Source organism: Asterias rubens, chromosome 12 (genome assembly GCF_902459465.1).
Source record: "Asterias rubens chromosome 12, eAstRub1.3, whole genome shotgun sequence".
Classification (NCBI taxonomy): domain Eukaryota; kingdom Metazoa; phylum Echinodermata; class Asteroidea; order Forcipulatida; family Asteriidae; genus Asterias; species Asterias rubens.
In genome coordinates, this window is record NC_047073.1 from 13,957,225 (window position 1) to 13,984,453 (window position 27,229).

General features: G+C 36.3%; 1 protein-coding gene across 2 annotated transcripts in view; it reads right to left on the bottom strand.

Annotated features, from left to right (window-relative positions):
• The window catches only part of LOC117297419 (ELAV-like protein 1-B), a 40,698-nt gene extending 15,499 nt beyond the window's left edge, over positions 1–25,199 (bottom strand). For both annotated transcript variants that reach the window (XM_033780451.1, XM_033780449.1), the window contains exons 1-2: positions 24,666–25,199; positions 10,272–10,480 (exon numbers count right to left, since the gene is read on the bottom strand). In XM_033780451.1, the coding sequence (XP_033636342.1) occupies positions 10,272–10,480; positions 24,666–24,742 (286 nt within the window). In that variant the 5' untranslated portion in view covers positions 24,743–25,199. The remainder of the gene's footprint in view (positions 1–10,271; positions 10,481–24,665) is intronic.
• Positions 25,200–27,229: the final 2,030 nt, after the last annotated feature.

The following is a 27,229-nucleotide window of genomic DNA, read 5'->3' on the forward strand; positions in this document are numbered from 1 at the left end:
ACAGTTTAGTGCAGGTGTTGTAACCAAGTTGCAATTTTCATCATACAGGAATGAGAGTCATTGCTGACAGACAAATAGGTCTGAAAATTGGATCCCAAATTGTGATGGCATGTCTACCTTTTGGTAACCCTTGGTGTTAAAAAATTGCAACAAGCTTTGGGGTTTTAGTTTATCCATGGTTTTTCTGTACACAAAAAATGTCGTGATGTAACATAAGTTGCATCCAAAGAATATAATAAAAGCTCAGGGCATTCAGAGTGTCTGGTGGTGAGTGGTCATAATCTCAAAATAAACCAGTTTCATTGATCAAATTGTATTGTTTTCTAAACCAAATCTTGATTTCTAAAAAATGAGTTTGGAATAGTCTGGTACCATTGATGTGCTGACCTACATTATAGTGATCTTAACTGTACCCCTGGGACATAACACTAATGGCGGCTGCATGATAGAGGACTATCAAATGATCTTTCATACATTTCCACTTTCATCATATCAGTCGCTCAACTCCTACTGGCAGAATTTAACAAAATAATTATGTCTGCACGGAGACCACGAGCAGATATAGCCAAGACAACTCTTCCACTCAAAGATGTGATTTATATTTTTATTTTTCATTTGTTTAAATTTCCACAATCTATTTTTGTGCAAATTGTCTTGGGAAAAACTGAAAGTTGTTTCCCCTTGATTATACAAGTTTAAAATGAAAAGGGCATACAAATTATAAAGAAACCCAAGTCCCCAACAGTCAACCAACAAAATATTCTGGTGCAGAAAAATAAAAAGCTTTCTTTTTTCATATGAAAAAAAAACACAATTTATAAAAACGCATACAAATTCCATGAGTCCCCCAAAATCAACTGACAATAATTGTTAGGGCCCTAGAAATTAAAGAGGAAAATTAACCATTAAAAACGGTCAGGCACTTTGATTTAGAAAAAAGGTTACAACAAACAATGAACAAGTAATAAAAAAAAGTACCTTGATAATTTTTTTTAGAAATGGGTTGATGAGAAACTAACAATTTATTTTCTTTGGCCTCACCCAAGGCCCACATTGTGCACACGATCATTTCATTGTCTACTTAATTATTGTGTACTTTTGTACATGCCAAGTAAAACCCAGCAAACATTAGCACTAGATATTCATCAATCTAGATGGAAATGGAGCTATTTGCACAGGCTATGCAAATGAACAAATGTTTAATTTTTCAATAATTAAGAGAACCGGGTTCTATAAAACTCATTAAGAGTTTTTAATAAATTATTAGACATGTTTTTTTTTTTTTACAAAGACAAATTTTAAAGTTCAAAACCACCATTTTCCACCCTCATATTCACTTGAAACCGAGACATCTACTATGAATATTTTCAAAGGGGTGGGGGTCATTTAATAAATTCATTGTCCCCAATTCAGCGAGTTAATGCACTTAAACGTAGATCAAAGATAATTTTAGCCTTCTCCCATATCAAGACACTTCATGAATAATACAGTAGACTCCGAGTATTATACGTGATCCACAATGCCAATGGGACGGGGCCCCAGACAGACTTGAGTAGAAATTCACACCCCATCCCAGCCATCAGCTAATGGATGTGGCACTGGTTTTATATTAAGAGCCAGATGGTGGGAGGGAGACAAAGACCACAATCTTGATCCATTGTCTTGCTCTAGCTTCCTGTTTCCTGCCATTATGGAAGCTGGGCCAAGGAGTTGCTTGGGTTCATACCCTAGGCTTCTCAACAATAACCCCACTCTCTGGACCCATAAGCATCTCAGCTAAATTGCCTCTCACGAGTAGCGCCAAGGCTATAATTTTTCCTCGTTGCGAGCGTGACAAAGTAATAAAGTCGGGCAGAGAGGTAGATCTGGACCATTTTACAGGGATTTGGTTTTGAGCAAGACGCCACCATATGCATACTGTGTGGTTCCAATCCCTGGCTCTATGTCAACACTAAAGCATCAACGCTGGGTGGTGTTAATAGCAAAAAGCCTTTTGTCAATATTGGGAAGAAGTCATGATTGAAGTAGGTATTGTCTAATCACTAATGGGTTTATCACTGAGGCTACATCACAATCCCACCACAGGATTCCAAGCCTCAATCTCTATTGTACATTCTCTCAACCAATATAATATGTTAATGTGGTCAGCTATATTTATTTAAAGAGAATTAGCAAACCGCTGTGAAATTAAAACTAAGCTGTGTTTATAAAAAAAACGTAATTGTGCAAGGCAAATTTAATTTACTTCTTCTTAAAAGTGAACCTGCCACAATCAAAATTAATTGAAGCCACCCATTCTCAAGTCATTAAGTTTCAGCATAATTTTGACGTGGCATCCTCAGTCAAACCATACGCTAATATTTAATTTTATAATATCCATGCACAAACTCACTGACAGAGACAGGTGAAAAGTGCACCACCCCCAACCTTCAAGAGTTTCCCGTAGGATTGAGGAGTCTTAGCGAGGCAGCTTGTGTGCAATAGACCACGAGCCATGAAAATTACAATGATTGTTGCTCATCTGTGAGCGTTTTCTATGCATTAGTTGCCTCGGCATCGTCAAGGTATCTTGTCTCCTGATCGCCAGCGACAAGATAATGAGGATCGGTGAGATGTAAAGGCACGAAGCAACATAAGCCGTAGCCGTGCAACGATGAACACTCTGTTAAATATTGTTAATATTGTCTTCTTCCATGTGACATTGATAACTTGAAGTAGATAAACATTAAAGACACCCACTATGTGTCGTCCCGATTTATGTCTAGATGAAGTGAAAATTTTTGCAATTTTCTTTTTTTTGTAAATAAAGAGAACATACTGTAGTCTCTTCAACACTATTCTTTTTAAAGGCCCGATCATTTAGCCCTTGAAACAACATTGAAACATTGTACGGGGAACATGTACACGGCTGGCTTAACATGCTTGTGTAGGCTTTATAATAGACTTTCAGGATTTTTACTCACAATTTTTTTTCTGATTTTTCTAAAGGCAAACAAAATCAGACTAAAGTGTGAAGAATAGCCCGTCATTATAAATGCAGGCATCCATTAACCAGTATGTACTTTCTGATGCCTCGTAAACAGGTTTCCCTTTGTTAGGCTGTCCTTAGTGATGATTGCTTAACAAAGATTAATGATCAAACATCAGTTGGATGTCTAACCTCCCGTTTTTAATAAGCTTGTCTACATCTGTTAGACTCTAAATTGACATGTTACCATAATCCCCATAATCTGACTGCTAACTATTTGTATAACTGTAAAAAATCAATACTCACAATCAAACCACAAAGTTAGTTGTGAATAAACCAGAACTGTACACACATATAGCCAGGTGGCCAATCAATTTCAGCCACTGCAATTTTCTTTGTGATGGCAGAAAAAGACCAGGGTCTACAGTACTTTCTTAAGTCAAGAAATAACATTTCACCTAACAAAGGAAATCAATAATTCCCAGTCTGTTTTTAAACTGGTGGGAGGCCGACAATTAATTTTTAAAATGACAAGGGCTGTCCATTGTTGGATGAGTTATTCTGTAAAGGGAGAGAAAGAGAGCTATTACTCTAAACATCTTTGACTCTTTCATTTGGTGTTTGACATCAAGTGTTTCAGACCAAAGTCCCGTGGACTTTAGTGACTGGAAAGCAAAAAACCAAAGTCCAGTTTTATTAAATGCAGGTTGAAATTTGTATAATGAAAAGACATGCAGTGATCAGGAAATGCGCCCCAGTGAGCAGATTCTGTGAAAGCTTTGAAACCAAACAAAAACTATTTTCTTAACAGTTTTTTAATATATTTTTTTTATATATTTAATTTACATTAAAATTTGGTTCAGCAAGTTAAAAAGCCAAGATATTAATTAAAATCATAAATCATTGGCCTATTTGAGTCTTTAAAGCATTGATACTGAGGAGGTTTCGCATGCGGACGGATATGCATACATTTAGCTTTCTGTAACTTACTTAAGCGTAGCAAGCATGATATCAGTATAGCGGATAGCGAGTGGAGTCATAATGATGACGTATCCGTCCCACTAAACGTATCCAATCGCATGCAAAACCACCCTGTTGTAATACTGGAGGTATCATTAACCAAAAATAATGAAGGCCAATATTTAGAACGAGAATGAAACCCAAAACATAGAGTAAATAAGTGCAGTTTACTCAATTTCTTTTTGGATAATCAGAAAGTGAAATTTTGTTAGACCAGGAAACAGCCTTGAATCCTAACAATTTATCAGCTCTCAATTCATTTATACCACTTCGTGACCTGGCCCAGATCTGCAAAAATCATTATAATATCATTCAATATAGGCTCAGTTGATGCACTGCATATCAATTTGTAACTTAATGTTTGATGCCACCAATGAAGTGCAATGTGTCTCGAGTCGCATGAAAAATGTTTAAGTGTCTCTTTGGTGTCAATATTTCTTAAATATATTTTTGTTGTCCGTTAGTAGGTCTACATGAATTTAAATCTCTTATGCTGAGTTGGTGACCATATCATCTTAAGTACTTTGCTTGTTTTATTCTTGCCCTTATAGCAAACTGGCTCTAGACGTTTTCATTTAAAGGTGATTTTTTAAATTTTTAGAACAATTGCTCAAAAAGAATGCAATCTGTTCATTCTGATTAGTTGTCAACCTAATAATGAAGGCAACAGAAGCAATTGTCTGTTGCCCCTGGTTTCTAGGTACCCCCTTTAAATCTTCCAATAAGAATTTACAATTTTCACCTCTTAAGATGCCCTTTACCAAGAGTAAAACCCCCAAGTGCCCTTGCCCTTTCAAAAATGAGGCATCGTTATTTACACTTTATTCCAATTCCGGAAAGATATGTGGAAACTTTTTGGCTAAAACTCACACAAGGAAAACAAAACTCCCTTCCTGAAGAAACTGAAACCGTGGTTCCATGGTAAGCAATAATGTCACAGAGATAGCAGGAAAAGCTTTGTTATCTGGATGGGAAGCAAGATCAACAGTAATTCCACCATGAGCAGAATGCATTTAGTGATACTGGTTGTGATATTATGGAATACAGGATATCCGTTGTGTGTTGTGGTGTGTGGTGTTCAGGCTGTGCCCAGTTTGACTGTAATATCAAAACTAGAAGGTCAACTTTATCCATGGTACAGGGCCACTAACAGCTGCCTGACTTGTGGTACATGTACAACACACTCCATGCAGAGTACAGTAAGTGAGAACAGTGTACAGTTTTACACACACAGTGACTACAGGACAATTCAATCTCTACAAATCAGAAGGCATGGTGGCCATGGACGTTAATTTTTCTATCAATCAGTCTTCTGTTCTGCTGAACACATGCATTGTGAGTCAACCCTGAAGACAAAAGTGGAAAGACCTCTTCACCCTAATCATTTTTATATTTTATTTCATATTTTAAGCTCTGTACCAAGACAACTGGACTAAATGCTCAACTCTCAGCATGCTTCACATTTCAACGGATTTAAAGCAATTTACAAAATGTATAGAGAAAAATGTAGAAACTAAATGTAGGGGTATCGAGGAGTTGAGGAAAACATAATAGATGGAAGGTAATGCTGGATTTGCTGTAGGGCAGGATTTCCAGAATTTTTGTTTAGATAACTCCTCTGCTAAATGCAATCAGCTTTAAACATTTCAAAAATATGAAGTTCTGATTTCAATCAAAATTGCATCCTAGCGATTTAAATTAAAACTGTATCTACATGAATTGAAATTTGGACTGAAGCTTTATTATAAATACTCCAACCAAATTAATCCTAATTAATAGTGTACCAGGAGAGCTGAATTTACTTCATACCAACCTAGACATAGCAGTTACTGCAAAACCATTATTTCACAGCGTCCCCCCACCCTGCAATTTCCAGGGTCCTGCCACAATGAAATTAAATTCTAAAGAGTAGCCAAGTTTCACCCGAAGCTACTAGAATCCAGATTTGTTTTCTCAATCCCCACAAGCAACCTTAACTCTAGTAATCTGCATGTTTTGACAACTGTAACAATATTTCAAATCTCTTGTGGGCTTTAATTGTTCAGGTTAGTTGTTCGACAATTTAAACTACATTTATGTGCAAGCTACAAAACCTGCACACAAATTAATATTGATTGTGTCCCTTAGCAAGTGGGAACACAACTTTAACAGTGAATACTACCCATGTCTTCGGGATGTTTATTGCAATTTCCGAAGAAAATTTCTAATTTCTTTCTCCCCCCGTCCATTTTTTTCTAGTTAATTTTTGTTCTTCTCTTCTTCTTGTCCTTACATGTTTCTAGCCAGAAGGTGAAACAGCAGGTGTATACGCCTAAGATCCAAAATGTGTCGGGGAGGAAAAAACAAGAGATGTTTGCCACTTATCGCGCTTTAGTTTGAATGACATCCTGGCTGGCTGGCACAGGGGGAGAACGTGTTTTAAAACACAAAACATCCACTGTATTTAAAAAGCCATAAGCTATTATTCCATCAATGCATAATTCATTGTGTCGAACAAAATGTTGAACGGTGGAAGAGGCTTCTTGGATTCAAATTCACCTAAGTCCACGACAACACATTCAAATTATTTAGGCAACTTAATGCAACAACAAGATGCTGATGTTTGAGCCAGTTAACCATTGATGAATTTCAAAACTATTATGAAAACAACTTCATATTTCAGCCAATATACATCAAAGACTTAGTATCAACTATTGTCCAAAATGTATTTTCAATTAAAGAAAATAAATATATTTTTATGTATTAAAAGACCAACTAGAGTTGGTGATGTATTTTTGATAGAAAAAAAATGTTCACTTTGGTTTTAGGGATGAAGAAATATTAATGCTGTTTTACCCGAACACAGATGTGTGTTAAGCGCTTGTATAAATTTGGTCACTATTTTGGCCTAGTGGCTTGAGCATCTAAATGATAAGGAATACTCGTTAGTTATCTTTGGAAACAGCCCTTAGCAAGTGCATAATTTTATCCCCTAATAAACAATTTGGCAATGACGACAAAAACAAAGAATACTAATTGTAGAATTACATCAAATAACATTGCTGTTTTTAACAATAAAACTTTAGAGTCCTGAATGTAAATAGTCATCATCTTGAAGACTTAGAGGGATGAGAAATGAAATTTAGACCAAGTCTGTGTACATGTGTGTACTGTTACAAGAATTGTCTCTGAAAAATAAACCATTGACCGTACTAATTTCATTTTTCCCCAAACCATTTGAACCATCAGACTGTCTCTAATTTGCATTTGTTTTTCTAGGCCAAAAGGTCAGCGCTGCCAAACAGAACAAGTGGGGTTGAATGGCAGACATCCGCTGGCAGGTTCCTGGATGTTATTTGAGGACTACAGTAAAATGAGCCCAGAAAGAAACAGAGTATTGATTAGAGCAATATCTTTCTCTATGCTGTACACCTTACAGGCTGGTCATAAATCAATTGTGATACACCGAGAACAACCAAAGCACAACAGTACATGTGCTACACTGTTTTCTCACAGTGTCACATTTCATAATTAGTGGATGCAACTGTCTCCACAGACTATGAAAATCAAAACTGCTGTATCTTCGGATCCCCCCTAGGCTACCAGAAAGCCCTTCTATGTTGCGATTTATCATCAGGACTGAAATCAGGTGATTTAAATGTTAATCTTATCTTTAAGGTAGATTAACATCAGAAATAATACTTGTACATGTAACTGAACTTACAGGTACTTCACACGGCTGATAAGTTTAAAGAAATAATTTGTCTCACTTTCACCCCCCCCCCCAACAAAATTATGTATAATTGCCTATTGATTAAAACATTTTATAAATGTTTATATATGTCCAAGACAGCTAATCATATTATAGAAGCAATTTATTCTGGCTTTGTACAAAACAATTTCGAAGGATTTGACAATTCAGCTTGGCTTAATAAATTGTTTGATTAAATTAGAATAATTTGCCTGACAAAATTCTGTTTTGATTCTGGCAGTTCACAACAAAAGGTGACTTTTTCTCTAAAAATACTTGACTTGAAAAAAAAAATCACAATTGCAACCCAGCAGCACTCGGGGTAGTTTTGGAGTTGAAAACGTGAATGTGAAAAACATTCACCCAAATTATAAAAACACTCGCACAAAATGCACATATTAAGCCATAGACAGCAGCAGTCCGAGTTGCATTGCTGACAAGGTGCATGCCCATATTTTGCAGCTAAAGTTCATAGTCCTCAAAAAGCATTTTTTTCTTCTATTTTGTAAAGGTTTGTTGTACCCATTTCCCTCTATCATTGAACTTTGCTATGTGTTTTTGTGTAGCTTACTAACTAAAAGGATTTGCCTGCATGATACTTACAGCATCACCGGATGCCCAAACAGGAAGAACTCTGAGAAAAAAAAAATCAACCATCACCACTATCCAACAGATACAACTTTCCAGTCTGTTAAAACATCATTGATACTCATGGACTATCAACACTAAACTGAACAATGATTTCTCATGTAAAGTATAGCAGAGTCAGGCTCCCCCAAAAAATGTTGCTATGCAAAATTGCTTTGATGAAATTGTTCCCTGATTTATAAAATTGAGTCTTGAAGTTGCATACACTATAACTATGGCTGTCTGGGATCTTTTGGACACCTGTTTTTAGACACCCTATTTTATCCGTCATGTACATGTAAGTGAACAATTTGGACACCCAGGTTTTTAATTTCCAGCAAATGTTGACGCCCTTTTTAGCAAATCCTAACTAAAACCTTGACTTTACATAAAAATTGCCATCACTGTTTTATTCTAGAGACCCACTAATCAAACAATACAAGCTACGGAACCAACAATTTCACTTTGTAAACAAGCACTGAATGTAATCATCACCATTTACATAACAAGGAAACAGCTCGGAAATTTTTTCAATTATCCTAGATTTCTGGCATACCAAATAATACTATTTTGTCAAAATACAACCCATAAAGCTTTGTTTTTTAAGGGGCAAGGGCACCTCTTAGCGGATTTCTGTTTGAACATTACAAGGGACACAGATTGTAGCCATTGTCTCCGTTATCAGGCTTGATGGCTACTCTAGTTTTGATTTAAGATAATAAGTTTGCACCATCTTAAACACCCCTTGGCATTAGGCTTCAATAAATCTTAGTTATTTTCCCCTCAAAACATGACAAATTAGAATCATATGCCACATCTTCAAAGAAAAATATAACAGACAAAAGCACCAGTATATATTTAGAAAAGTGACCTTGCGTTTATCCCACCCATTTAATATCACAATCAACTAAGTCTAGGCAATCAGCAAAATACATCCATTAAAATATATTTTGAGTCTGCATGCATATTGCCAGAATAGTCCAGTATTCACAACGTTGTGATTAACTGTGTCATGAACAGTTTTGATTGTTATTCACAGACACAGAAAAGGGAAAAATAAGAAAACAAGGGCATTATTTTGTTCAATAGAAACCATGTTGACATCTTTAATATTTTGGTGTTTCCATTTTTTTTTCTTCCTCAAATAACATCCTGATCATTTGAATTAGTTTTCTCTTTTTGGGGGTCCACGTAGTACAATACACTGGCGGACAATACCGCTTTAACCTCCACCAGAACATGTTAGCTTTGCAAATTATATTGCTTTATCACTCACTAACAAAAGCATAATCTTTTGTGATGCCGGCCTAGCAGTTGCCATAGCAGTGGATGATGTCATAACGCCAGCAGTTTTATGTTTAAGCCGAGACTACTGCGACAGGCTATATCGATGCCAAAAGTAAAGCTCAAAATAAAAATGAGTCTTTGCGATATTTCTCTACCATCTGTAGGAAACACGTATATCCTCAGATGTTGAAAACATATGGGGAATGCATCCTAACTTGCCCTGGGTGATCAAAATCTGCACACAGAACCTCAAATCCAGACAGCCATTTATTTTATGAGGTAATCCTCCACACACTTTAGGTGATAAACATGACATCTGACTAACTTCTACATGTACATGCTCGGGTTTTGAAGGGCGACCTGATTTAATGTACAGTTATTATTCCATTATGTCCATGGAATAATGTTCTGTTATAATGATAAACATGGCCAAGTGGTTGCAAAGCCTTGATGTTTTCCCTTCTCATAATTGTTTTCTACCATTTTAATTTTAAACTTGATTTCTGTTATCAGTTATTTCCTTTGACCTATCCACTGATACCAATACAAATAAAATCTATCACTTTGTAAACAATGATTGTTCTAAAAAGGCCTACAAAGATACTAATTTCAATTACACTAATGAAGTTTCTTATTTACCTGTGATTTTGTCCCGGATGAGTTTACAGGACTCGATGTCTCCAAATTTTCCGAAGAGTGAACGCATTTCATCCTGTGACATATGCTGTGGCAGATAGTTGACAATGAGATTTGTCTTACTGTCTTCATTATTGTTGTTATTGTTGGGTTTGGCCATGACACCATTCTGCATTTGACTAGGTCCGTCCATCATTGTGCCTGGTGGTAGTCTGTTTATAAAAAAATAATAATATAAAAACGACAATGGTTAATAACAATCAACAAATGTAAAAACCAAATGGCGAGGTATTTGTTTACCATTTTTGTTCTCTACACCACGCACATGTAAAGCATACCACAGTTCAATTTCATAAAGACGCTTAACAGAAAATAAACAGGGCACCAGTTACAGATTGTACATGTGACAGTATTTAAGCTGCACCTCATTCTGTTAAGCATTGTGCTTAGCTACTTGTGTTTAAGCAGCTCTATGAAATTTGGCTCATGTCGGTATCCCAAGACAGTCAATCTAGAAAGCCAGTCAATCTACAATCCCGGCCATATCTCGTTGGGCCCCCTGCCCCCTTTCAATGTTGGTTCCAATTGCTGATTGTGTTCCGAGTTGTGTTCTGAGTTACAGTCAACATTGAGCGGGGGGCGGGGGACAAATGTTTTGAATGTGAATGGGAAGTGCACAGGGAATCGTTGTATACAACGTTAGGAAAGGGTGGCCCAAGCATTTTGGCCGGGATTGTAGAAAGCCAGTCAATCCAGTAAGCCAGTCAATCCAGTAAGCCACAGCCACTATGCTAGTCATTCATTCTTTTTAAGTTATTCAATTACAGACTTCTATGTCTTCGTCCAGTCTAGGACCCAGCTGGTCATCTATTTTGAAGCTTTACAATATAATTAAAAACAAGGACAACAATCAAAAGGGAGTTAAAACTCTTTTGTGAGTCTACATCTATTAAGTGATGTTTACAGAAGCATCCGTTCTTAATCAATCGCAGGAAAAACAAATCACTTGGACTTTCATACATTTTAGCGATTACTATTCCCTGACCTACCACTACCAACCCTATTCTGGAATTGCATGTCATCGAAAAGAGAACTCTTTTTTAATGGCCTCACTTCCTATACCTTTAAACATATTTTATTCCTGTGTCTCCATGGTTTCAGCCTATTTTGAATCTATTTTACACCACGTTTTTGTTCTTTAAATGTTTTTATTTTTGAACACAGTCACTCAAACGTTATACTCCATCAGTCAGATAAAAAACTAGGCCTCTTCTAATGAAATTTCTATTCGTGCAATTTGCCGCATTGTTTAACAACTTTACAATAATCTAATTGAGAAGCAATTCATTGGCCACTATCATAGAAGGTTCCTAATAACATTTAATGTACCGTGGTTATTAGAGAAAAATTTGTCACTCACTCAACTACGGCGTAAAATCTTGACATGTTTCTTATTGTGGAATGTTTTCGTAACAATACTATCCATTCTTACATCTCAGAATGGACATTGTCAGACCTTGAATTTTCTTAAAGTCAGTTCAGAATATCTAACAAGCATTGGGTTTTCATTTGAACTACTTCTTTTTATACCAACAACCTTTATGTAGCTATAATCAGGGGTGAGAATCATTGCTGCAAAGCTGACTCTAGGATCAGAATTATCAGGAAGCACACTGAAATGACATTTCCACATTTGGGTGAACCTTGGAGTTTCTAGGAAAATTATCCTCAGGAAGAGCAGTTAGAGAAACGGGTCAAAGAAAAGATACCATCTTGGTTTTTGTTTTTACCAAGATCTAAGTAAATGTATAGATTCAAAATGAAATTCTTAACATTTCTCATCCTGGTAAAATGTATTGATTCACAGTTTTACCTAGAACTGGTACATGGGATAAACTGTGTGTCAAAATTGTTCACTTTTAATACACTAATATGTAAATGAAACACAAATCAGGGTGTCTAAAATTAATACAGGATGTCCAATAAAGACTATTGAGCTAAAAGTCATGTAAATTACATGTAAGGTTGCTGACTACAATGTATCGCCACTAAGTTTTGCTGAAAGAATGAATTTATAAATCAAACATGCTCAGCAATAATTTCATTCTCAGGAAAGCAACTCTGACAAGGCAATCGGCTTTAGTCTGCACACTTCTATTTGAAAGTAATAACAGTTAATCTCCTGTTGTGGGCAGTCAAGGACTCTTTATATAGCAGTGTAGTACACTTAATAGTACAACATGTACCTCGATCCCTCAATATGCGGAGTTCGTTTTCAATGATTTACTGGCTACAATCAGCAACTTTTAGGATTTCAAGTATCATGTACATGTATTACACTTGATAATGATCTCCCGACTCTTTGAATGACAAGGAGGCGGTTTTAATCACAGATCATGAAAGAAATGTAATGAGAATCAGATATTTTTGAGCCGGATTAAGAAAGGAGGTTCCATTAAAAGATTCTTGACCATGTAATTATTCATCATGGTAATGCAATCTAGTTAGAAGTAATGCTTACAAGACATATCATTGCAAATAATTGTATTAAACAGAGATTGAGTTTCCAATATGTTTGTTTTGGTCTCTTCTTCATGAAGAATATCAAACTACCTCTTTCAGAATCATCCATGAAATGTGCATGAACGTAAATTACCAACAAAGTTCAACAAAAATTGTATGTACAACAGGCAGGGTTTCTCTGCGCTTAGCAAGTTTGGATGCATTTGGCCCTGATTCCAACTGCATGCTTTCACCAAGTGGTTAAATTGGGCAAAAATTCTTCGCAATAAGCCTTTCATTCTATCCTTATAATTGCCAATTATCCCTGATGTAATGGAAGTATTACATCATAAGTAGTCGCTATCAACAATGATTGCAGGTATCTGATAAAAAAAAGCCGTCTAGTATTGGTTTGATTTGCTGGTATTGAAACTAAAGCGGATTGGATAAAGGTGAAATCTGTTCGCTTCCAATTTAAAAAATAGATTCAAATAATTACTAGAAAAAATAGTCACTGCACTTTTGTGGATATTAAATAACTAATTTTAAAAGCAAAGATGTTTTCAAAAAGAATTAAATTAGCTTTTGATAACACTCAAAATGTGACTTTTTAAAGCAAGTACACATTGCCTAAATTCATCAACTTCAAAACAGTGTAGGATATCCATCAATATTTGGGTTTATATTTTAGAACATTGGTTTAAGGCAGTGAGTGTCATATTACACTTTGCCAGCTCCCTTTTTTAAAATTCAAAGCAGAACTAGGTTAACCCGATTTAAAAAGAAAAAACAGTAAGTCTCAGAGGTTAGACTGATAAATAACGACCGGATATTATTCCAGAGGAGTCATTGTGAGTGATCTTAGCAGAATTGATCCCAGTCTATAAGCCTGCTTATTTATGTGCTGAGATTAACAGACTAAATCTATTTTTACTTAGTAGTCCTTCATCATCGCACTTAGCATGAACCTACCCGCGTTGAATCATCATGTTCACTGACACAGTTTAATTGTCAACATGCCCTACGGATTCATTCAAAACAGGTCAGCATATTGAGCGGGTCGTGGTGGCAGGAAACACAAAGCGTATTCCTCAGCACGTCTTGGGCTTCCTACAGTGCAGAATATGCAGTAGCGTACACACAGTGTCTGCTCAGATTACAGTGTTAAACAACTCAAACAAGCACTGCTAGGCATTTTGTAAAATTAACATTTTCTCCTTCCATGTCAAGATGAAATGCTTCTCAAATTAAATTTAATTTAATCGTGGAAATTACTTGCATAGCAAATTATGGGAAAGGTATGTTGATGAAAAAATAACAACTATTACAAATGAAGAAAATGTTTCGGAAACGCCAATAATTCATCTCAAATTTATGATGATCTTGAACTGCATTGCAAAATTTAGTAATGAATGCATCACAAGTAAAAACTATTGTTTTAAATGGTAGTTGTATTTATCGATAATAGATTCTGCAGTTCCTTTCAATTAAGAAAACAAATCTTAAATTTCTGGAGCTAAATTAAATTTAACTCTAATGGATGGAAACTTATGCTCCTTCAAAACAGTGATTTAAAAAAAATATATAAATATTAAATATCTTTTATGTATTTTGCTTGAAAGTAGAGGAAATTATTTTATTTCACAAGATCAATATCCGCAAGTTCTGATTAAATATAAATGTTTTGTAAGCAGATGGCTAGATTCTTAAAAGGTCAACTATTTTGTGTCCAGATGTCAATTCACTTAAAAGAAAAAAGGGTCAATGTCGGATATGGAATTGGCAACAAGAACCATCAAAACAATCTCTGGTTTCTTAAAAGCACTGTTTTCTCAATAAAACGAGAGGACACTACCTTCACGTATTCATTTCTTTACAACTGATGAAAACAAATCCAGTTACTAGTTTTTTGGGGGTTTTTTTCAAGATGCCAAATTTAATATCAAAAATTGATTCACCTTTTGAATTAATTCCATTTAAATCGACATCTACAAAGTTGAGTATTCACCAAGATCCAGACATACCCCATCTTCAAGATAACAAGAAATCTAGAGGGATGCTAACTGGCATTCAATGTGTTTCCCTTAGCGAACATAGTTCACTGCCTACAGCACACAGACATGTACTAAATGAAGCATGTCCATATATGACCTGGTTTGCCGCCAGCTTGCTTGTACATGACCCTGTAGTCATGCCATTGAACACTGAGATGTCTTGAAAAATATGATCCGAGATGGATAAATTGAACCTTCGCACAACCAAGAAATTATTTATTGTGTCTGTCGGAGATAGCCATGAAATATTTGTAGCTTACAAATATCAGAGTGCAGCAAAACATTTGATGGAGTGTGGCGCTGTTGTCTACCTTGTTACGCTCGTTAAATAAAGTCCAGGGATGGCTAGTATTTAAAAAAAATTGTTGGTTAATTCTAGGCAGGCTAACAAACATATTTTTCTTTTAAAAACACCCTCAAAAGTAAAAATGACTAAGAAATAATAATTTTCAATATCTGCCAAGTGATGCCATTTCTGGGAAAATTTAAGAAACCATTTTGTCTGATCTGAAATCAAAAGAACATTGGTAACGTCATTCTAATACTCAAGTGCAATCCATATTGTTCGCGTACAATGCTCAAGACTCTACTCAAGACTCTATACAGCCCTTTAGTAGCTGTACCAAACAGTGACAATCATATCGAGATTATATAAGAAGAAAAAAACACCACATACATTAAATGCCCACCAGCCATGGTTGCCCCAGAACACATCCAAAATTAGGCCACGCTCGGTAAATGCACTCAATTTCTTCCTAAAATAACTGCAGATTGCTCCATCAATGGCAGACGTTCGCCAATATTATTGAATTTGCCTTGGTTATTGGCTCAGCGCAGGCTGGACAATGCCAGTACAGCCAGCAACCACAAAGGAGCCCTCTGCTTTCTTTGTTTACCAGTCTGGCCCTCCCTGGGCTGGTCATGGTATTAAGCCGGGTTCTCCCTCCTATGATGATGTTAGGAGGAAATTATAATTAGAAAAAAACATCCAGTGGGTATTGGGATGTTGATGGAATGAAATAAGCATGAGGAGATGGTATAGACCGATCCTTTAAAAGCTAGGATGAATGTTTGGATTAAATTAAAACGGGATGAATTCTGCACATGCAATGAACCAAAATATTGCAGCGAGTTATAGTGCAGGTCTACTCTTTCAACCTTTGATGTGCATTTAAAGTCAAGGTTTGTAAGAAATATATAATTTGTTTTAAGAACGTGCAATTTTCCTTGTGATTTGACATGAAATAATCTCAAGAAACTGTGTTGATTGTAATGTTGTTTTTATCAATAAACAGGACCCAATTTGTAAGAATTCTGGCTTCCAAAAAATCTACACCCAAAGGGACTGCTAAAATTATCATGTATCATACAAAATAAATGCATATAATTTTAAATGTTTGCCACTTTAAAAGATGAATTTGTCTGATGTTTTCTCAATAGGCCTTCATGTAATTCTTTTTGATTAAGAAACCAAATGTTTCTTAATGAGACTTCAATTTTGCAATGGTGCCCAATACATTAAAGCCTGTGTTGGTTTAGTTGATGGGATTGGGGGGGGGGGGTTGGAATCCACGTGACTGGAAGAGAAGATTTACATATCTCACTCATTTATGGGTAATACTTTGATACTCAACAGAAATGAAATTAATCTACCAGATTAATAATAATTTTTTTTTAAATCACATATAATAAATACTCAGTGAAGTATTATAGTCAATTGTTTTTTTTGTTATATGTAAAAGCAAGCCGCTACAGGCTACCTGGCTTATTTTGGGCCTTGCCTCCACGCCCTTCTAGTTTATTCTTTTTCTGTATTTTTCATACGTATGCATTTAAATGCAATTCTTTATTATTTGTAGTATGTAAATGTAAAATAAAAATTTGTCCATCAAGTACAAAGACAGGGAACCATTCACAAACAAAACATACTATTTCAATGGTATTTTTAGCTGGTAATCTGCTATTGCATCTTATATAGACCCAGGCCTGTATGCTTCATTTTTGAAAGGGCAAGGGCACCAAGGCATTTTCTCTTTAGCAAAGGGCACCCTATGAGGAAATTGTAAATTTCTACTGGAGCATTTCAAGGGCACCAAGGCAATGGCAAGGGGCAACGAAGGCAATCGCCTCCGTTGCCTCCGTGAAGTATCAGGCCTGATAGACCCCAATATCAAAGTTTGCAGATGTAAATAAAACTCAGTTCGGTATCAAACATACACTGGTCATGATAGTTGTGCACATAATACTCACAATGAATAAGTCAATATAATAATACACAAGAAAAACAACTAATTTGCATACTTACAAGGACATGGAAGGCAATATTAAATATTAATGTAAAATAACAACCACACACACGCTACACTGATAATGAAGTAATTTATGACTGGGGCATAAGAACAATAAATTATGCATGCTTTTTTTTTCCTTATCTGCAGGGAGGTGGTTCTAGTTCAATACTCAGAAACAACAAACACTTGTAATGATATTATTACATGCATCCTTGGCAGTCACTTCAAATTTTCCTTCAAATGTATTGAAAACACAACATTTGTCTTTAATAAACTTTGAATTAAGACCATTTGCTATGTCAGCAGTTTTAGAACGAGCACACCCTACTGAATGACGAATAACTTAAGATAGAATCAAAGAATTTTCAGACTGTTGGAATTGAAATCTTACATCTGCAGCTTTCTGGAAATTGGAAACTAAACAAAACCATCAAATCAATGAACAGGTTTGTAATGTTTGGCAAGCTACAAAAGTAAAACATTTTCTAAGGTCATCACATATTAGCTCATTTTTGTAATTCCATTGATGATTTTAAGCACAAACAAAGCATAATAATGGCAATAGTGTTTATTTCATTTCATTAGAATTTGAAACCCCCTGAAGCTTTTTTCACTAGGATAAGTTTAATTCAAGTCAATGACTGTCAAATAAAAGGCAGCAACAAACTGATCTATTTTGTCAGACTTTTTGTGGTTTTTCCAAAAAGTTCTCAAGAAACTCCACATAATTTTCCCTTAAAAGGCTTGCATGTATTCAGTGCATCAGGGTTCCAAATTAAAACTGGACGCAGACCTGAGGCAAGTTATTTTGACCTTTGGCTGGTACCAACTCCCCCCCCCCCATTTTTCAATTGACTAAAAAGGTATCTTTCTGTGAAATAAAAACATTAAGGTTGAAATGTTGAGTGTTGAATCATATTTAAAGTCACCTGGAAATAGAATTTTTTTTCTTTCAAATATGAGAGTATATGCTTACGAACAATAAAACATTTTTTTTTAGCAATTGTTTGTCACGATTTATATGTTTAAACAATATATAAAGTTGTTTGGGGGGCTGACTCCGCCTACCCCTTTTGTGACGTCAATCGAAGCAGACTTTGCCTGCAATGCGTATAGTAAACACAAGTGCAAAGTACATGTACGTCCAAGTCGTGAGTTGGTACATTTCAAAAAGTGTTTTTCTGCATTCAGCAGCATTACACCTGGTCACCTGTACTTTGCAATTGTGTTTACTCTACGCATTACAGGCAAAGTCTGCCTCGATTGACGTCACGAACAGCGCCCTCTCGGGTCGGGGTCTACTCTTAAATTAGTAAATAACATAAGAACTGATTAATTAACTGTTTATTTACATTCCACTCATCAAAACACATATTAGTGACAAAAGCTTTATTTTGAAAAAATACCACTTCCAGGCGACTTTAATATTGTAATCTTGCTTTTTGTTATTTTTATTTTAAATAAAACACATTATGTTTGCGAAACTGTATCACAGAGAGTTCTCCCTCATATTCTGGGCCCAAGTTTATGAAGCTGCTTAAGCGCAAAAAGTAACAAAACACAACAAAATTGTGTTTACCAATAACAGAGTATGGTTGGCAACTACATATAAACAAAATGGCGCTATTTGTGACTGGTGGTCTCATGCTCATTTCAAAAAAGTATTTAACAATATTTGTTCTTTTAAAAGCAGCGCTTTGAAATGAGTCTTGTGAAATAATAGTTGGTCTGAATGTTTATCAGGGGTCTTTTATAGATTTGTTCCTTCCTAAATTCAGCAGGCCTGTACACACATACATGTACACACCAAGCTACAGCGTAGCTTGCAGCAGGATACACACATGTAGGGAAGGAAAACCAGTACAGGATGTTCATACCTTATAAGGCAACAAGGAAGAGGTCATGGCAACGCAATTCTTGTAAACACAGGAAGAGAAGGGACATTGCCACTGAATACCAGGGGGGGGGGGGGAGAACAAGGATATAGGGACCTCTATCTAGGGAAAGGTGTTGACAACTGATTAGACTAGGACCAGGCTGGTGAAGGGTCTTCAAGATGGAGATAAGACATCCAAATTGGACAATGTAAAAGAAACTTGGGATCTGAAGTTGTATGTGTATCCTTGATTGTAGAGACCCTTTGTATGGTAACTCAATACCAAACTGTGTGGACTTCGATGACTGAGTGGTAGGTCTGTTTCACTGATAAGCATTGCTTATTAAGCAATTAAGTGCCTTTAATACAACTTACTAGGATAGGTTTTTTGAGTATTTGCGACCAGCAGGATTTAATGTCTGAATAAATATGAAACAATGAAAAGGTCTAACATTTGTATAAATCATTCAGACCATAACAGTGGCTAATAAAATTCTTTTTGGGGTTATGTACAAGGTAATGAGTCCTTCAAATTGATTTTTAATCGCCCCCTTCTCAACACTAATACAAAATCACTTTAATGAAACAACAAATGACAGCTATAATAAAATACAGTCTTTTTTTAAAGGCAGTGGACACTATTTGTAATTACTCAAAATAATTATTAGCATAAAACCTTTCTTGGTGACAAGTAATGGGGAGAGGTTGGTGGTATAAAACATTGTGAGAAACAGCACCCTCTGAAGTGCCATAGTTTTGGAGAAAGAAGTAATTTTCCACAAATTTGATTTCGAGACCTCAAGTTTAGAACTTGAGGTCTCGAAATTAACCATCTAAATGCACACAACTTCGTGTGACAAGGGCGTTTTCTTCTTTCATTATTATCTCCCAACTTTGATGACCGATTGAGCTCAAATTTTCACAGGTTTGTTATTTTATGCATATGCTGAGATACACCAACTGTGAAGGCTAGTCTTTGACAATTACCAATAGTGTCCACTGCCTTTAATGTTTTGTTTTTTTTATACTAAAATTTATGGCTCTTGAGTTTTAAGCGTTTGAATATGATAACTCTCTATACTGTGGCATGAATTCATTTCAAATTGGTATTTTTGACATGTTTTGAAATAATGCACTAATTTTAAAGAATGGTCATTGTGTCTAAGAACCTAACAAATTATTTTTATTTGAAAACAGTTTTTAATTATGAGATGTGTCTACAGTGAGCTATGCAGTTGTATGTTTTGGCAGCGGGTAGCGCAACGATATAATAGATTTGCATCAGGGATAAAGGTATTAATTTCGGCTTTTACCCATACACCGATGTGTGTTAGCAATGTATACTCAGTAATCATTTGTATACTGTTATTACTTCTCAAGTTTCCGCCCAATTTTTGTTTACTCAAATAAATAACTAAATAAGAGCAAATTTAAAAATGATAGGCTCATGCACGTAACGCAATACACCATCTTAAGGCAACAATGACTAAATGTAACATATGGGAGAATTTTCGTTCAACAATTCTGTACAACAACCGTCTGACAGTAATAACCATTTTTGTGTTTAAATACTGTTTACTCCAAAATACAGCAAATCTTGCATGTATTTAAGCTCATGATGTTTTTCTTGTGCAAAATATTTTACAAGAGAAACTGCTCATTGCGACAAATGAAAAGGTTATCCTCCGTAATGTGTGCATGATTGAGTGCATCATAGTGCATTCCACATCAATATACCTCTATACTGCTTAAGGTTCACATGTACCGCTCCATGAAATGTCACCCTAGGTTGCCCAAATAAGCACACATGCCACAATTTATAGACAACAATGGGGGTCTTCTCCAACATGGCATTGTGTGTCTGGCTCTAACCCATCAGCCTCTTGATCTAGTTCATGATGAAACTAATAAGATGAGTTTGGCAAGAGCTCATCTTCATCTACTCTAGGAGACTGCCATGATGTAATTGACTCCATGACCAATATGGCTACTGCATGTACAACGAGAGATCCAACCTTGGCTGGAATACTCAGTTTACAGTGGGACATGAGAAACCATTACTTGTTTGTGTCTGAGGAATTCTAGCGAGCGTAATCAATCTAGACAGGAGTGTTTGTTTCTAATGGAATACAATGACAGTGTAAATGATGCTATGGATAACACATCCATGATTGTGTCCTACGTTAGTAACCGCGACACTTGTTTTTCTGATCGTTGCCAATGTTGATTACTTTCAACCTCAATTGTGTACATTTTCAGTATCCCAGAGAGCATTAATGTCCTTGCAAATAAAATACAAAGTCCCTTACATTTATAAGGTTTTTTTTTAAATCTTATTTTTTGATATAATTTTGGGGATCAATGTTTTCTATGTACGCTGAATTTTACTACATAAATTATGAGTAGATGGGGAGTCCAATATTATACAAAAATAATCAATTGCGCAAACCAATTAAAGGAAAAATAGACCCTTCAAAACCTGCCACAATCCATCCATTTGTATGAATTCCAATTCTTCAACGATGAAAGAAACCATGGAAGTAATCACTTAATCATTTTGATAATGGAGGGGAAGTCATATCTATAGAGCCTTGGCAACTGAAGCCAAGAAAATGCACAGGTGCGATGTGTGATTCAAGATCGTTTAATGGGGGGGGGGGGGGGGGGGGGGTTCAAAGTAAGTAATTGCCATGCCTGTCCTACTAATTGCAACACTTAACTAAGAGCTCTACTGTGTAGTTTCCTTTCAGGGTATTTGGATAAGGGTGAATGAAATAACAGAACCATTTTATAGCCTACGAGCTAGTTACTGTGATATTTAGGTTGTTTTATAACATGCAATTAAAATGCACGCTTTCTGTGATACATTTAGGTTAATTGTCTTAGAAGTGGCGATTGTAAAAGCATGAATTTATCTTTTTATAGGCTACTTGGCAAATGAACAGATGTTTTTCAAAGATCAGACAAAAAGGGGAATTTCAGTTGCAGTAACTTGGGAGTTTTCCCGTATACTGTTGGAACAACCCCGACATATTGACCTTTACTGGAGGGATATTTTGAGTCCGATAAAATTTACATGCACTGAGTGGATATGTTTTGCCGAGCGGCCTAGCATCAAAATGGTCAATAATTCCCGAGTGTAACTCCTGATGTAAAAATAGGTTGCCACCCAATGCAGTATGCAAGTAACATCTATTGTTAGGCCTAATAACAAATTATGATAAGTACTCATGTGTTCCTAATCCTATACTTTCCCGCTTGTACGTATTGAAAATTAAGCTTAAAATTAATGTCGTGCCAAGAAGATTCTAGCATCAAGCCAACACAGTGACCACACTCTTGATGGTAAACCAATATTTGTTAAGTTCTTCATCAGCCAAGGCTGCAGTTCAATTTTGTAGCTTATTTCCTCAATGGGATTGCACTACACTGTGCACTGTGTTAGAAAATGGCCGCACACAGCAGCACACACACATAATATTTATCAACAAGAACTAGCTATACTACTACAGTACAGGCTATGCATCTAGCATAGAGAACAAGGCCTCTATGCAAGTACATAGTATTTGCTGGTTGTAATGGATGGCATTATAACCCAAACAGAATTGCCGCACCATCTAAGAAATAAATCAAGGTTTGGTTGGAACTGCAGGCATATGGAGACTAGTCAATCAGATTTAGAGTCTGAAAGGTTTTGTTGCCCTCCATATTTATTGTTGCAGGGACTTAATTTGGTCGGGTATATAGCCTTGAGTTGACTGTAGTAATAGTGGGAACTAATTGAAATGCAATTTCAAAACCAACATGCTTTGCCAATGGTGTCTAATAGACAGAGATAAAATATACTGAAACAAATGTTGGCAGGAAGCAAGAACAATACCAAACCAAGATTCTCCATAAGAATAGATTTTAAAGAAAATATTATATTATGATTAATGTGACTTCAGTTGAATAATAGTTGACTGGGATAATTATTACTAGCTAGCAATCTACCGCTGGTATGTGCCTTAACAATAAACTACCACTAACATGGTGCTCCATTGGACAAATTACTTCCAATTCCTTTGTGTACAGCACACACTCTGGCACTATGTTTTGTTGGCCCACCAAACCCACCCATTGTGTCATCAGCTGGAGTACCCCAGTTGTCCATATTGAGGGGCCACTGGACATAATGGGCGCTGAGCCAAGGATTAATGTGGCGCGTGCCGACCACGTGCGGCATTGAGAGGCCAGACTTCTAATGCACTTAGCATGGGTCCAACTTGGGTTACTACAGTACGGTTACTGATTGACGTTTGAAGCGTGTATGCCTCGCGCCCAGTATGCAGGGTACATACATGTAATACACAGAGGGGTCGTACGTGTGGTGGGGAAGTTAGTCCCAAAATAGTACCCCGCCGGCACGCGACCCTTTGCTTGCGCGGGTCGTGTGGCACTTTAATGCATACTGAGAACTTTGTCAAGGACAAAAGTCTCAACCAGCCAAATCAGCTGCTTCCTCAAGAAACAGCACAAGGAAATTGGTGTGGTTTGACTTTTGAGGCAATCTAAAACAGTATACTTTGGGGGAAAGGAAGAAGGGGCCTACTACAAAGTACAATGCTGGATTCAAAACAAGCCAACAGTAACACGTCTACGGAAATGTTTTTCCCACAGTGAATTTACGGCACTAGTCAAACATAAATTAAAAACATACCATGTCAAAATTTATCTAAAGGGACAGTGTTTTAAGTTGAACCCATTAAAGCTTTAAGTTTTTGTTTTTCAACACCTGTGAAATATATGCAGCACACAATTCGCATTTGTCATAAAGAATTGCGTAGGAAGAGGTTCATTTCTTTTAAGGCATTGGGCCTATATTTATCAGATTTGTATGTAGGCCCACCTAGAAATCTATGGTCAGATAGGCTAGTCGTGCATGTTTATGAATATAACAAAAACATATTAAGTTGAACACACCACTGTGACATTTAAGTCCAAAAATGCCACTGGTTTTTTCCCAAAAATACACCACACGAGAGAAGGTTTGGTCCTCCCAAGGGGAATGGTCTTTATCAAGCTGTCGAGCCTATACAACAAAGTGTTTTTTGTCTTTCATTTTTTAAGACACTTGTATTGTAACACAGGATTTCCTTCCCGAATTTAATAGACACGATAGTGGTCAAAATGTGTGTTAACTCTAGTCTAAACTCCAAGTCCAATGACGACTAAATCTAGGCTGGAAATTAGGCTACACGTGTTTTACAGGGCATATTCAGTAAAAGCTTGACGTTTTTTTTAGGCCTATCACAGCTAACTTAAATTAACATGACAATAAATTTACGAAAAACTTTTAGCTATTCTAGGGCAGGTACAGTAAAACATAGTTACATCACTACAATGCCTTTTTTTAGCAGTAGGCCTAGGCCTACGTACAACAATTCATAATTTTAACAGGAATGACAAATTGAAATTTCGGCTGGTGGACAAGGACGAACATGTCTACCCTCAGCCAAACGACGGTAGACCGTTACATGCTATTCAGTGAAAGACTGTTAAAACTTGGCGTGTTTAACAAAGGGGCTTGACAAAGAACTGTGAAATACAGAGTTTTGAGTCTAGGAATACGCTGTTTGTTGTGCTTGTTGTTGTGGTGGGCAAAATGTTAGATAGAATAGAAACACGTGCTTACCTTCCTGATGTTGGATCCGATCCAGAATAGTCGTCCGAGGACCTACTAAACTCCGTGGACTGGTACACACAATTCATACGAGCAAAGGGTCAACTCTGACCAAGATTCAGTTTTATGTGCTAATCCGGAAAATGTCGCCGTGGTTTGTGTTATAAGTAGCGAAGAATTCGGCTCGCGAAAAAGGACCGAGTTGAACTGGAAATGTTGTGAGTCACTGTGACTGTACTACCGCAAGAAGACTGCTGGATATTGAGATGACGAAGTACGGAGCAGCCGAGGCTGTAACGGGATGACCTCAGACTAAATAATGCTGAAAATACAAAAAATGTCCCTTTTATTTGAGCCCCCAAAACACTGCTGGATAAGCTCTAAAACTGCTCTAGACGGCTGACGTAAAAATACCAGTTGCAAACGAATGGATAACTGCTTAAAAAGAGGTAAATTTTAGTACAACGAAATGACTTGTCAACTCCTACAGATGAACACAACACGTACGGATCTGAGTACCGAACAAAAATACAGACAACGTGCTAGGAAGCCTTTATATCGTGCAGACCTGGTCACCATCTGTCAGTCGGTGAATATCACTACGCTGCATAATTACCTGGTGATGTTGCGGTTTTGTCTTGAGCGTGTGTCGGTGATGTCTGGTGGTGTGTTTACGTCGGGAAATTTATGAATAATTCTTAAATCCAAATTTTAATTAGAGATGTCGGTGGTCTGCTTCGAATTCTTCGCAGACAAAGCTAACAGTTAAATCTTGTCACTGTTTTTACCTCGTGGTGAACAGTTCGCATGGAAATTATTCTGATTAAACATGGTTGTTGTGAGATGAGGTAGCATATGTTTAGATTGAAGGAGGGGAGTAACTTTAAAATACACTGAAGATCTTGGCATTGTGTTGCTGAAATTTTTATAAAATCTTCCCTTTTTTCTCTGTCTTAATTTAGTTCATAATGTGTTTGAAGAAAAGGGTGTTGTTGTATACATTATAAATAAATAGAAAATGTATACCAAAAAATGCACGTTTTGTTTAATTTTATTTATTTATTTATTTGTTTATCATTAATCAATTGTTTTGTTCCAATTGATTTGGTGCTGACTTCTTGTTATGACCTAAATTGTTGTCATTAATGTCATTAATACAGACCAACAAAATGTTAAAACCGGCCCATATGCTCTGTTTGAGATGCATTTCTTAAATCAGTCCTTCACACTTTGTCCAACACCACGAGAACTTATGTCCTTATCTCCATTAATATCCAAAGTTTAAGTTATTTACAGAGTAAACAGTAAAAACGGTATTTTTAAGATGAAGGAATCTCATTTTTAACAAAGGTTCAAACAAGTGGGTGGCTTATCGTCTGCATACAATTTTCATCCGGGCGGCCATGGGATGAAAATCCAGCGAAAACATCTTTATCTTGTTTTAAAAAAAACAAATCTACCATGTTTCCTTGTATGGTACAAACCATTGCTTCCAAATTAAGCCGGGTGTTAATCAAATTACTTTACTCTTCATGAACGGATAATTTGAGCCATTGTTAGTGTATGTACAGAGATTTGGCGAAAACTGACCACACTGTGTTTGTACATGACTTGACAGACCGAACAGACCGATTAGTCACGTTTTGTTTTTTACGATGAATGAGGGCGCACGTCATAAATAGCGGTAGTTCACAACCATCTATTTATTTTGTCGTTCTTCTTTTCTGTATTTTAACACACGTGTGTTTTGTAGGCCAAAACAATAGTTTACAATTTCAATTCTATAATTATCGTTTTAAACATGTATCCCTAAGGATGATTTATGATTATACTTCTTGAGTTTTATTTCTAACGGCCTTCTTTATTTATACGAGCTGGCTTTTGCACCGAGGGGTAAAAACATAATTATGTGAAACCAGATTAAATAATACCAGTGACAACTTCAAGGTCATAATTATAATTTAAATCACATGTAATGTTCGCTTCACACTGTTTTGTTGTCAATCAGGAATTATACAGTTTGTCTCTTTAAGCATCATGGATCAGGAGATGAACCTAAACTTTAGAAACGTCTATGCGATCCGACCGCCCACTAAATTGGGAATTTCTTGTCCAGTGGCAGGGGCCACTTCACCCGCGATTCACCTTTGCCTACTATAGAGTAAAGTCTTCAATACAATCAAGCGTGAAGTTACTTTCATTGTTGCAATAATCGTTCTTTTAATGTAATACAATGTTGCGAATATGCATAGAATGTAAATAGTCGTCTAATGCAACCACAATAGTAGCCTAAGCAAGCGCGTGTACTGTGGAAGACGCGCTAGCTCAATTTTTATTGACAGGTTTATAAAAGAGGACACATTCCAGAAGAAAGGTTATAAAGTGGGAGCACTTTATAAAGACCCATTAATTACATTTCGGAAGCAAATGTGTTTAATAAAAAGAAATGCAAAGATTAGTGGGTTAATAACTGGGTCACTACAAGACAGGTGAATTTGGGTTTGCTACTCTTGGAACTAGTCAAAGAATGATCTTTGAATATTATACAAAAGGAGCAAATAATATGAACCCCTTTT